The 14183-nt window shown below is 41.6% G+C and overlaps 2 protein-coding genes across 4 annotated transcripts in view; one reads left to right on the top strand and one right to left on the bottom strand.

Annotated features, from left to right (window-relative positions):
- The window catches only part of AAGAB (alpha and gamma adaptin binding protein), a 50940-nt gene extending 43130 nt beyond the window's left edge, over positions 1-7810 (bottom strand). Inside the window, exon 1 of one of the 2 annotated variants that reach the window (XM_008139095.3) lies at positions 7697-7810. In XM_008139095.3, coding sequence (XP_008137317.1) covers positions 7697-7769 — 73 coding nt within the window. In that variant the 5' untranslated portion in view covers positions 7770-7810. The remainder of the gene's footprint in view (positions 1-7696) is intronic. The other variant, XM_054716103.1, reaches the window with a different exon arrangement.
- A 3-nt stretch (positions 7811-7813) lies between these two features.
- Positions 7814-14183, top strand: part of IQCH (IQ motif containing H) — a 219378-nt gene continuing 213008 nt past the window's right edge. For both annotated transcript variants that reach the window (XM_054716102.1, XM_028141857.2), the window contains exon 1: positions 7814-8067. In XM_054716102.1, the coding sequence (XP_054572077.1) occupies positions 8017-8067 (51 nt within the window). In that variant the 5' untranslated portion in view covers positions 7814-8016. The remainder of the gene's footprint in view (positions 8068-14183) is intronic.

Genomic DNA, 14183 nt, shown 5'->3' with positions numbered 1-14183 from the left:
AGACATGTAAATATTTTTAGAATGAAAAGTTTAAAGTTGGATAGCTAGGAAGACAGTAGTACTTAGTGCTCAATTCACACACTTTCCCCCCCACAAAAAATCCTGAACAATCCCAGCAGAATTCAAACAGAATGGCAATTCTTTCATGTCAGCACAACAGTACTGTTTATTACCAAATGATCACACACTCCTGCTCGAAGCATACTGATTTTGATCCAAGCATGATATTACTTTTCCCCACCTCTGAGTAGAACCAGCCTTCATGTCTGTCTGGAAAATTAAACTCTAAACAGGTTATTTGTTACTGACCTAAAACATCATAAAGGCTCTTTAAGAGTTTCACAACTATCCTCTCTGTCTTCACCTACGTCAATCTTGCTTCCTGGATAAGTAATTATTGGAGATGTGTTTGTGGTATCTGTGTGCACTGGCTCCAACATGAATATAATATCGTGTCCAGATTATTATTCTTGACAGGCATATTTAAGACAATTTTCATACTTTAACCTTTTAAAAATTGTTTTTATATGAGATTTCATTATTTATTGAGTGTCATTATTTGTTGAGGAATTATACAAGTCAAAAGGCAGGAAGCTGTTTAAACCAAACTACAACTGCATACTTTATAGATGTTTTCACATTTTTCTATGTAAAAACAAACAGTTAGATGGCCCTGAAATAAATGTCTGAGTCTAGATATACCCATAAATGGTTTTGGTGCAACATGGGCTGATGCGTAATACTTTTCCACTAGTGTTTCTCCTCCTACTCTCCATCCCCATTTACTGGAAAGAGGAAGATAAACACCTTAGAATCATTACATTCATCAACAATCTAAAGTATTAGTCTAAAACTTCAAACAAAGTCAAATTCCCTGCTCCACAAGGAAAACAAATTGGGTACCAATAGAGGCATTTTCATTAATTATTAAATTTATCATAGTTCATCTACTAAGGCTCCAACTACCATACAAGAAAAACTTAAAACTTATTATGAGCAATAAAAATTCTCATTCTAGTAAAATTTTCTACAGTAATTTCTCCTTTCCCTATCTCCACCTTGAATATATGCAGTTCTGGTTGCCAAGAAGGTCATCATCATATTTTGCATATATAAAATAATTGGGCCGAAACCAGTGTGGCTCAGTGGATAGAGCGTCGGTCTGCGGACTGAAGGGTCCCAGGTTTGATTCCGGTCAAGGGCATGTACATTGGTTGCGGGCACATCCCCAGTAGGGGGTGTACAGGAGGCAGCTAGTCGATGTTTCTCTCTCATTGATGTTTATAGCTCTCTATCCCTCTCCCTTCCTCTCTGTAAAAAATCAATAAAATATATTTAAAAATAAATAAATAAAATAATTGGAATTGAATCTTGGCTTCCCAACTTTTATGAACTGAAAACCTTAGAAAAATCACAACTTCTTTGAGCTTTAATTTCACACACACACAAACACGTGCTTGCACACACACACTGGAGGATAATACAAGTGTGTTTTCTAAGTCCTGTTGGGTGGAGATAAGGAACTTGTACTTAATCTTTCCCTCCTCCTTAGGTTGACCTAACATTCTTCCTTTAATAAAGATAAAAATCTGAAGCCTTCTTTTAATGTTAATTGAAAAATTTAAAATATGTCATGGTTAAAAACAAATCAAAGTTCACCCACCCCCATTACCAGCTGAAATCACTGCTTTAATCTGATCACCTACATAATCACTGTGATGACACTCTAGGTCAGTGATGGGCAACCTTTTGAGCTTGGTGTGTCAAACTTCGCCAAAAAACTGAGCATAACTCGGGTAGTGTGTCACTTTGAGGAAAAAACATTATTTCGCAAATGTTTCATCCTCAGGAGCAGCAAATGTTTCATCCTCGGCATGCGGCTGCCTCAGTGGCCGCGTGTCATCAGAAATGGCTACGCGTGTCAGTGCTGACACGCGTGTCATAAGTTCGCCATCATTACTCTAGGTCCTTGTGGTAGATCTTGCTGGCCCAATCTTTCTTCCTTTGAAGAAAATAAAGAGTTGGGAATACAATCCAATCAAAGGTAGTGTCCTCCTACAACAAAGTAAGCAACTTTGCCTAAGCAAAAATTAGTTATTCCCAGAATAAACCAAAAGGTTCCAATCAGAATACCTTAAGCAGCTACAAAAAATACAAATTAGAAGACCCAAACTCTTATTACTATTCTCTTGCTAGAAAATGCTGGCTAAGCTACACAATAGCCCCTTATCTTTGAAATCAGAATGTCCTCCTTGAAGTATGGTAGCAACCATACTTAGGTAAAAACTGAGTAATGAATCTAAAAGACCAGTAGGGAATGAAATAAGGCTTTAAGGACATTCATACATTCATCTCAGGTAAAAACTGCTGTTTAAATTTTAACCCTACTCTTTTGGCGTCTGCACGCACTTACTTGCTTAAACAATAGGGTAGCTACCTCAGCCCCCAGATTGAGACCTGGAAACTCACATTAATCCATACCACATCACGGAGGTCATTTTCCTGTGCCTGTGGACCAGAACCACAGGAGACTGATTCCCACTGACTCAGTGGCTCCAGGAGTTGACTACCTTTAGAGATTATTAACCCTGCTCAGTTCTGCTTTTTGTACAATCTGCTTTCGCAAGGTAAGTCCGCATTCCAATGTCTAGAATTTAGAATTTAGCATTTAGAACAAAGGAAAATTCTTGTGGTTTCGACCTTTAAAAGGACTGCCTACACCTAGGACGGCGCGGTCGTGAGGGTGGCCACCTGCGTGAGGTGCCCTCGCGGCCGTCCTGGCCAGTTTCAATAAATCCTTGCCTGCTTTTTTAATCAATTAGCAGCCTCCAGTGGTCTTATTTTTGACTCCAGGGTTCGACCCCACAACACTCCTGACTAAATTACTTTAAGATCCTTTTGTAAGATAGGAGTCTGATAGATCTAGAAACAAACTTCCAGTCTTGAAGAAGAATGAAGGTTTCCCAAAGAAGCAATGTCATAAATGATGGCTGGCTTTGCCTGTGTAATTATTTTAATACCTTCTTTTAGGGTTAATCTTCTCTGTCATTTCTTACAACAATGCCACCACCTTAAATTTAAATAGTGCTGACTGCTAAGAAATTCCAACTCATTTCATTCACACATTCCATGCACACAAACCATGAATGTGAACTTATGCTCCAGCACTCACTACTTGAGCACTTTTGGCAAGTCACCTAGTATTTCCAAGCCTTCGTTTCTTCATTTATAAAATGGAGAGAGCCTGCCTGCATGACTTCACAGGGATACTAGAGACAAATTAAACAATGTGAAAACGTGTTTGGGAAGAGTACTGACATACATATAAATGCCTGATATGTTTACACGATCTCAAAATTCCCACACTTCACTGAAAAAATAATTTTTCTCGAAATGTTCAAATGTAGACTCTGAGGCTTATGGTTGTTGAATTGGCATTACATACTTTAAACCAAACAAGGGTCCAAGGACTTTTCTATCTAAAGTTCCTTCTAGGAAAGCAGAGTAAGATGTCAAAACTTAGGTATATATTTTAATATTTTCACAGGTGGAGCACACACTTTCACCACATCCCTCTTGAGGACAGGAGTAGTACCTTAGTCGTCATTTTAGCTAAGTAACTGGCACAGAGACTAGCTGTGCGATTAATGTTAGAATACACTTCTCTAGGATACAAGTAAATGTTCATATGTCTGAGGTGGAAAGATGTCTGGCCTTGGAATACAGACACCTGCTCTCACACCTCATATAGCTTGCACAAGTCCCTCAGTGTCCTCAGCCTTCATTTCCCTTGAAAAGTCTACACTGTAAGTCTGTAATGCCACCTTTTATCTGATGTCAGACATCCACCCAGGATACTGTAAAACAGGCCTTTGAGTGACCAAATGAAAAAAAAAAAAGTTTCTCACAAATGCACTTTCACCACATATATACTTTATCCATAGTAGAGGGCTATGGATTTTTATTTCATGTAATATTTCTACCACACTTGCTTATTTGGTTATGAAATATTTCCCATTGTTGGTTAACAGCAGTAAAACAGACCAGCTGTCAAAGGAAAGAGAAACCCTAAAGGTTCCTCTTCCTGATGCATGGAACAAAACCAAACCTTCCCAAAAAGGTAGATCAGATTCAACCCAAAATCATACTATAGCTTAATGTCACTGGACACTTGACAAAAGTCATTCATTATGGTAGTCTCCATCTCTTATACCAAAATTAGACTCAACTTGTGACTAATCTGATTCAATCTTTAATTTTAGCAAAACAAAATAAGTGTTCAACAAATACTGCATTCTAATGCTATCCACTCTTAGCCTACTCATAAACCTGGGAAGAAATGATAAAGCCCCCTTTCACAGTTCACTTTCCCTTACTCAAGTAATCACTTCACTAACTGCTCTTATCTTTCACTACATTAATGGAATCACAAAGGAAACGTCATCTAATTTTAACCAACACAAAAGTTGGCTTTTGAGTTATCAAAGAGGCATCTATACTAATAAAAGAGAAATACGTAAATTGACTTCGCAACACCCACAGCCAATCAGGAGTGAGTATGCAAATTAGCCCAACAAAGATGGTGACAGCCCCACCCCCCAGCTGCTCTGGGCCTCTGGGCAGCGCCCCTCCTCAGGGCCTCCCTGCTGCGCTCCACACCTGTCAACCGTCCTTGCAGCCTCCCTGTGGCCCAGCCCCCGGCCTCAGAGGCAACCCTCTGGTGCCTGAGGTCATAGCTCCCGTTGTCTAGCATCTCCCTCTACCCCATCCCTGCCCCGCTGCTCTGGTAAACAAAACCCTAGCGTTGCCGCAGTCTCGCGGGCGGCAACGTGTGCGGGAGCTTGCTCGGTGCACAGTTAGTGCGCCCCGGGAGCCCCAGGCCAGCCAAGGGGTGATGGTAGCGGCCCATGGTGGCAGTGGCAGGCGTCTCAGCTTTGTTTTGAATAGATGAAAGAGGCCACCTACACAGTAACCCAAATTATCAGATCTCCCTCCTCCCTATCTCGCCAAATCAAGAGGGGAGGGGCGATGGGCGTGGAGGGAGGACGGGAGGGCAGGAGGCAGAGGGCGGAGGAGGAAGAGGATGAGGAAGGGGGCCAGTTGCATCCCACTTTCACAATGGGAAAGTGAAACGCACTAGCGCACCCAACTTCTCCAGTCCTCCCTGCCTGCCTCGCTCCCCCCACCTCTTCCCCTCCGCGCCTTCCTGGAGCGCCAGCGCTGCACAGAGGAACCCTCTGGAGAAGGACGGTGAGGAGGAAGCGGCGCTGGAGTGCGCAGGGCGTGCCACCGCTGCACAGGCTGCCTGAGTGAGCCCGCCGCGTGCTGGCAGCCAGGGGAAGGAAGGCCTATTCTTGCACAAATCTTCATGCATCGGGCTTCTAGTTATTTTATATAATTTCCCCCAATGATACCATTATACTTTAAGGTACAGTGATACTATTCACCAACTAGAGGTATCAGCTCTTTCAAAGAAGTGAACACATCTCCCAATTCTGATCCTTAAAGCACATGAAGGGAATACTGTAGTCATCAGAATACTTAACAAATATTTCTGAGGTTGGTTTTAAAGGAATTTTATATATCAGTAATGGAAACTCAAATGCTTATAGTTGAACCTTGAACAACACGGGGGCCGGGGGGGGGGGGGGGGGGGGGGCCTAGGGGCACTGACCCCCACCCATCACACCGACAAAAATACACATATAACTTTTGACTCCCCCAAAAATTAACTACTAAAAGCTTACTGTTGACCAGAAGCCTTACTAATAACAGTCAATTAACACATATTTTGCATGTTATATGTATTATATATTGTATTCTTACAATAAAGAAAATAAAACGTTAAGAAATTCATAAGAAAGAGAAAATGAATTTACAGTATTTATTGAAAAAATCTGCATATAAGTAGATCCACACAGTTCAAACCCATGTTGCTCAAGGGTCAACTGTAATTCTTTTGGAATGTTAAATACACCAAGAATCTTAAGCAAATTCTGATATGTTCACTAGATGTAATATATAATGAAAACTAATTTGTGATGTAATGTTAAATGTAAAATATATGAATAAAAATTATATATAAAATGTTATAAAATATACAAAATATATTTTATGTAAGTATATCTATTTATTATATAAATCATATATACCAAGTATATATTATAAATCCATAACTTTATATATTTATATAAATGTTATTTTATATATTAAACATATATAAACTATTTAAAATTTTTATATATAATATAAAAATATATTTTAAAATTATATTGAAAATAAAAAAATAAAAAAGAAATATATGCATTAAATTAAAAAATAAAGAAAAAAGAAAAAAGAAAATATTAGGTTAAAAATTATAAATGAAATGTAATTACAATTTTTTAAAAAGTCTATGCAATGAGGAAAAGTCCGGAAGGAAATGCATAGAACAGTATTTGTGTTTAGGTGATGAGACCATGGGTGATATTTTTTTCCATATGCTAAATCTTACTTAAGGAGTATGCAGTACTATAAAACTATTTTTAAAGAAGAAGGGAAATAAATAGGAAGGAGCACTGCTTAGAGGTAAGAAAATGGAATAATTAGGGCAGTTAGTTATCATTTAGTAAATGCTATACTTAAACTTTACCTTCTCAAGGAACTCTTTAAATGGTCATAAATGATAAGTTATAGAATATTTGTGCTAGAGGAACATGCTGCCTAATTCTGTCATTTGACAGGTTCAGAAAAAAAAATTGTAGTTGTAAATGCTTTACAGTTTACAAAATGCGCAACATACCACATCACCTGTCCCTCAATCCTGTGAGATAGGTTCAGGTGCCCGGTTTTAAAGATCAGGAAACTGAGCGTTGGAGAAAGAACCTGCTTTGATAACATCTGCCATTTACTAATGCTTACTATGTTGGGTTAAGCACAACAATCTGGCGAAAATTATCACTATTTTACAGATAAGAAACTGAAGGGAAGAGGTTAATTGTGCTCACTCTCTTACAGCAGAGAACACTGCTCCGACTCGAGGCCACTCATTGAAGACAGGAGTCTTGAGTTACAATCAACTTCCCAGCGTCCTTGAGTGGAAGAGTTGAGCCTGTGCCCCGGTCCTATGCCCTCTCTGCCACACTGGTCTCCTCGCCTACGGCCCCTTTTAAGGGTTACGTAGCTTGCCAGCCGCTGTGAAGGTCCAGAGGCAAAGGTATAAGGCCCAGCAATACCCCAAAACTAAGGTCGGCGACCAGCCTGAGCCTCAGGAGGAAAGCAAGGCAGTAACTACAGAATAGGGGTTGGAGGGGGGCGCAAGGCTAACAAATCTTACATTCATTAAGGTGTAGCCAAGGGGAAACTGCCTCTACCGTAGGAGCAGGGATAGCAACAAAAATCACAATTCCTGCCCTTCCACTCGCGTAACTCGAAAGGATCCCCACACCCCGTGGGCTGGGCAGGGATTTGTCCCACTTGGCCGGAAAAGCTGGAGAAACGCAACAGCGGGCCGGGCAGGCCTAAGAGTGAGTGACGAGTGAAGGGGCAGACACCTAGGGGGACTGGGCACACGGAAGGAGGCTAAGGGGCCTGGGGCCGGCGCAGAGTGGAGGAGCCCCAGACGGCGGCGGGGACAAAGGCCGAAGGGAGGCCGCGTGCTGGCTGCCCGCCGGGACTTGGAGAGCTTCGAGGTCGGCCCAGGAGCCTCGCTACTCACGTTGGACCAGCCGGTCTCCAGAGAAGGTGGAGGAGCAGCTTGTGACAAGCGCACAGGGAACACCCGCAGCCATAGCTGCACTCCGGCGCCCGGGGTGTCCAAGAGCCGCTTCCGCCTTGGGCTGCACCACAGCCGCCGGCACGTGGGGGGGGACGCGACTGGGAGGACGCGTTCTCGGACTGGCCCGGCTGCCCTGACTCCTCCCTCTCCCCCTCTTCCGCTCCCGGCGTGGGACAGGCCGGGCCGAGCGTGCTGTTGCCAAGGGAACGAGATCCCTCCACCAATGTTTCCGGGCTCTCCAGCCCTCCCGGGCCCTAGCAATGGCTCAGGAGACTGAAAAACAGGACCCCATCGGAACCATCTTAATCCAGGTGGGAACGGGGCCCCTCCTGGCCCGGCCCGGCCCAGCTAACACACTGCCCAGCGAGCCCGGCAGCGCACATCCACTCGCACACACCCACTGGGAGCGCTGCCCCCAGATTGCCTCCGGAGAGCTCCCCAATTCGCCCACACAGGCCTCGCTCATAAGCCTAGTTCGCCTCTGGGTGTCTCTGGTCAAAACTCCAAGGCCGCGCACCTCTCCCGGAACCTTTACTTCGGTGAAATACACCTCACCCTGAGGCACCATTTTAAAATGTATTGTTCTGAGAAATTTATACAAATCAAACACATTTAAGGAGTAATAAGAAATTTGGGGGAGAAGTTGAAATATGTAAACTGCTTTTCTTAAGCACCCAAATTTGGGGGACCTAAAAGTCCCTTGCAAATAAGTAAGTTCTGGGGATGTAATGTATATAACCTGGTAACTATAGTAAATAATATTGTATTGTAATATTTGAAAGTTGCTAAGAGAGTAAATCTTAAAAGTTCTCATCACAAGAAAAAAATTATAACTGCTGATGAATGTGACCAATTGTGGTCATTTTACAGTATATACAAATATCAAATCTTTATGGTGTAAACCTGAAATTAATATAATGTTATATGTCAATTATATCTTAATAAAATAAAAGTCCCTTGCTTGGGGATGCACACATAGAAAAATATATTTAAAATAACAGCAAGTCAAGTTAAAGTTTTTAATATAAAATGACAAGTTTAAAAACTCAGGGGAGTAATTATTTCTGAAGGGGTAAATATCAAGAAAGTCTTAACTTCTCCAGTATAACTCAGTTTGTGATACCTCAGATTTTCCTGAACAGGTAAAAGAACATTTACACATTATAGTTTTAAAATGTTTTCCACATATATCATCACTTTTAATGCTTATATTTAGTTCCATTTGACTAACTTTAGTAACTTCCCTAAAGTCACTATTAGGACTCTCATTCAGATCTGCAATGGGTCTAATTTTTCTTCCTGCCAGGATTTTTATCTCTTAGCTCCTATCTAGGAAAGACCTCTGTAAACTCACCTTTCCAAAATACAAACCCCTAAACTTAACAGTTTCATAGACGTCTCCATTATGAATCATACCCAAATCTTCTTACCTCACCTTTTATTATCCTTTTATTCATCACCCTAGAATGAGTTTAGCTGAACTGCAAAGTCTGTGGGAATAGTCTCCACAAGACTGCCCTCACTTCTACATCAGCCTCAAGTTCAGGAGTCCCCAGAACTACCCTCACTTCAGACCAGCTGTCTATAATTTGGGAGGCCTGCCCACCCTCACAGTGGCTAATTTGCTAGAATAATTCACAGGTGCTATGTTTGCAAATACAGTGCTATTATAGGGTAAAGATACAACTAAAAATCAGCCAAGGAAAGAGGTGCATAGGGCAGCGTCCAAGAGGGGTCTCAGTAGAGTGTCCAGTCATCCTCTCTCTATGGAATCACGGACAGCATTACCTCCTCCCAGCCACAGTGTATGACAGTGTGCAGAGTATTGTCACCTAGGGAAGCTTACCGGAAACTTTGGTACCTAGAGTTTTTATTGGGGATCAGTCTCACACTGTCCTACATGACGGACCTTTCTTCTCCAGCCCTTCCCAGAAATCAGACTAATGCTTTTAGTCTTCAGTCCCTAATGTTTGGAACTGATAACAGTGTGGTTCAAAGCCCCATCATAAACCCATTGTTAGACTGTCAGGTGGCCAAACCCTCCAAAGCAAAGACACTCCTATCAGGCAGGAAACGTTATCGGCCTACAGACCACCTCCCATTGTCTAAGGGCAAAGGTCAGACTTCTCTTTAAGTGAGGTAAATCATTCACTACACATACCCCCTTCCAAATCCAGAGCCCATTTTTACAGACTCAAAACAATCAGAACACTAATGGAGACTCTTACTTAGAAAAAGCCAGTTCTTCCCAACAGTATACTTCCTTTGACTACAGGAGCCATTAAGTTTCTCTATAGTTTCCCCTACTTCTCCAGACCTGACACAACTCTTAAAAAAGAGACCAGAATCCAGGGAGAATTCTCATGCCTGATTTCACACTTTCCCTTAAGATAATTCTACTTCCCAGGGGTGGCCCCCATTGTGGTTTGGAAGAGTGTAGGAAAAGGTACTGACTGAAAAGCCAGAACTCTTTTCATTTTGGAGTGAGATCCAGAGGTACAGGATACAACATTGTAGTTTCTATGTCCGTTGTCATCAAGTTTTAAAATGGAACAAGAGTTAAGAATAGTCATATCCATGCTGATCAGCACCTCCATCTGGGTAAAGGGGTTATTCCGGACACACTGTGTAGAGGCTGTGTAGAGAAACAGAGCCTACATTTTAACCTGATTGTGGAGGCTGATCTCTAGACACACACAATTCTGGTAATGTATAGCATACGTATAATGAGGAAAATGTGGAAGACCTTTCCTATTTTCCCACTGAGTCCTGAGTATTTGTGAGCATACAGCACCACTCTCAGACATGCAATATGGATTTCATTTCTGCCTGGGGCTGTGGTTTCTTTCCTTCAGACAGACTGCCAATAAACAGTGCTGGGAAGAACACTTGGTTGGGCGGCAGAATCCTAAGGTCTGATATAGGCATGACATTCTTCCAAGTGGGCAACTTTAGGCTAGTCACTTCACTTCTCTCCTATACAATACATAGCTTAGATTAGATACACCTCTAAATAAATTGACTCAATTTCCCCAAGCTACATAATTTCTTTTTATTGTAAAATCCACTTCCTTTACAATTAGTCAATCAAATCATACACACACACACACACACACACACACACACATGCGCGCGCGCACACACGCCCACATGTACACACAGGGGTGGGCAAAAGTAGGTTTATAGTTGTGAGTACACAAAACAGTTTACTCTTGTATTATTTATTAATTCTTGTATTATTAACTTACTTTTGCCCACTTCTGTATGTAATATATAGTTATGTATATATTATGTAATATATGATATGTACATATATATATGGTATATATATCAGAAAAGCAGAGTTACTTCAGATCTTCACTTGCTTCACTCTGATGTGGTATATTTGGTCTGTGTCTTAATCAGATACATTAAGCAACTCTTTGGACCAGTGGTTCTTAAAGTGTGGTCCCAGGACCAACATTATCAGCACCAGCTGGGAACTTGTGAGAAATGCATATTTTCAGAACCCTTTCCAGATCTACTAAATCAGAAGCACTGGGGGTGGAGCCTAGTGATCTGTTTTGTTTGTTTGCTTTTTGTTAATCCTCACCCAAGGATATTTTTTCCATTGATTTTTTTTTTTTTTTTTTTTAGAGAGAGAGAGAGAGAGTGGAATGGAAGGAAGGAGGGAGATAAAGTGTGAGAGAGAAACATTGATGTGAGAGAGACACATTGATTAATTGCCTCCCACATGCACTCCAAACAGGGCCTGGGGAGGAGGCAGCAACCCAGGTACTTCCCTTGACTAGGGATCAAACTAGTGACCCATTGGTGCTTTGGCTGGTGCTCTAACCACTGAACACACCAGCCAGGGTGTGATCTGTGTTTTACAAGCCTTTCAGACAACTCTGATACATGCTCAAGGTTGAGAGCTACTATTTAGATCATATTACAAACATAAACTCTAATACTATTTTCAAGAAAAATCACACAATAACCATGGTGCTAAGTGCTTAGCATGGTGCTAAGTGCTATATAAGTTTTAACTCATTTAACCAGTCCAACAAGACTACCAGGTAATTATTATGATTATTTCACATTATAGAAAGGAAACTAACCAAAGATGAGTATTGTGGGCTGACCCATATACATAGAAAATGCAAGCAATCTTCTCAAGCCTTTTCAATCCAACCCTGGCATAAAAAGAGAGTCTTCCCTTGGCCCTTTTTGCTCCTCTAGATATTTAAACCCTGCCCTTTTTACTGAATTTTCACCAATCTCTAGCTTTATATATTCAAAACATATATTTGCATATTGGTAGATATTCTACAAGCACTGGTTAATGGTTAGGTGTGAAGGCTCTGTGAATGGAGCAGGACTAACATTGACTACTAGAGGCCCAGTGCACGAATTCGTGCACCAGTGGGGTCCCTTGGTCTGACCTGCAGGATCAGGCTGAAACCAGCTCTCAGACATCCCCCCAAAGGGTCCCGGATTGTGAGAAGGTGCAGGCCAGGCCAAGGGACCCCACCGGTGCACGATTGGGGCCGGGGAGGGATGAGGAGGTTGGCCAACTGGGGAGGGACCGCAGGAGGGCTCCAGGGTGTGTTCGGCCCATTTCGCTCAGTCCCCATTGGCTGGACCCCAGCAGCAAATTAACCTGGTCGGAACATCTGCCCCCTGGTGGCCAGTGCATGTCACAGTGAGCAGTTGAGCAGCCTTAGCATGTCATTAGCATATTATGCTTTGGTTGGTTGAACGGATGACCCGACGACCAGACACTTAGCATATTAGGCTTTTATTATACTAGTATACTAGAGGCCCGATGCACGAAATTCGTGCAAGAGTAGGCCTTCCTTCCCCCAGCTGCTGGCACTGGCTTCCCTCTGGCACCCGGGACCTGGGCTTCACTCCAGCCCCGGCTTTGTCCAGAAGGACATCCGGTCTAATTAGCATATTACCCTTTTATTATTATAGACTAGAGGCCCGGTGCACAACATTCATGCACTGGGGGAGGGAGTCCCTCAGACTGGCCTGCACCCTCTCGCAGTCTGGGACCCCTCAGGGATCGGGCCTAAGCCAGCAGTCAGACATCCCTCTCGCATTCCGGGGCTCTCACAGTCCGGGACCCCTTGCTCCTTACTACCTGCCTGCAGCAGAGGTGGGAGAGGCTCCCACCACCACCGCTGTGCTCACCAGCTGTGAGCCTGGGATCTGGCTGAGCAGCGCTACCCCTGTGGGAGCTCACTGACCACCAAAGGGCAGCTCCTGTGTTGAGCATCTGCCCGCTGGTGGTCAATGTGCATCATAGCAAGTGGTCATTCTGCCATTTGGTCGACTTGCATATTAGCCTTTTATTATATAGGAGGATTATTTAGTCTGCATTCAGACTGCCTGGATTTGAACAGTTCCACCAGTTAACCAGCTGTGTTACCTTGCATAGGTTACTTAACCACTTTAAACCTCACATTCCCTTAAATATACAATGAAGATAGTAATATGAACTCCTCTTAGGAGTCTTGAAGGATTAAAATATAGGATAACATAAAGTACAACACTCAATAGATGGCAGTTATTTGATTAGGTCTGTTATCATTTAATATTACTTAATTTTGTTTACATTTCTGTGTCTTTTTAAGATTAGCTTGTTCTTTAAATTGCTGGAAAAAGAAGAAAAGTTAATTTTAACCTGTCTTTTTAACTGGGACTACTTCATTCTTAATGAGAACTTTAAGGGTATTGCAATTTGGCAAACAAGGTATGCCTTATTTCCCAGTTACAACCGATTTTTTGGGGTATCCCATTTTACCTAATACAGGATTGGTCCATAAATCATGGATGACTGGATAAAAATCTACTCATTAATTCAGTCTCCAATAATTTATGTTCTGTTCAAAAGTGAATGGAGCTAGAACTAAACTAAAATTGATTATTATTTAGAAAACATAATAATTGGTACAAATTTATAGTAAAAGTAATATTTTGATAAAATATCTAAAATACTTAAGAGATCTTTAAATACAATTAATCAGTGCCCTAATTATAAACTCCATGTGACTTATTATGTGAGCATGTGCTTAGATGTTTAGATTTTCCAGCACAGTCCTGATCATGAATATTCCTTCCCATTGTCAGGTCATATATTAAAGTCCATGTTTTCCTTTTTGGTTCAGAAAATATGATTATTATTTCCACGTAGAGTTCTACTAGAAAGCATTTTGTTAACTAAATTTTTTCACTTCAAAATTCTTATTTTAACTAAATTTTTCACTTTTAAGTCTAAATGCAGGCAGTTTACAATTTTGGCTGAATCTTTCCTCAACTAATTAGAATAGTGAGATTTTTATCATAGCAATAACAATCATCATTATTAAAATAGTAGCCAACATTTATTGAGAGCCAGACACTGTGCTGAGAGCTTTAGATTTTCTGAAATCCTAACAAT

The sequence above is a fragment of the Eptesicus fuscus genome, chromosome 5, assembly GCF_027574615.1.
Source record: "Eptesicus fuscus isolate TK198812 chromosome 5, DD_ASM_mEF_20220401, whole genome shotgun sequence".
Lineage (NCBI taxonomy): Eukaryota > Metazoa > Chordata > Mammalia > Chiroptera > Vespertilionidae > Eptesicus > Eptesicus fuscus.
The sequence above is the reverse complement of the archived record's forward strand: the minus strand, read 5'-3'. Positions and strand labels throughout refer to the sequence as shown.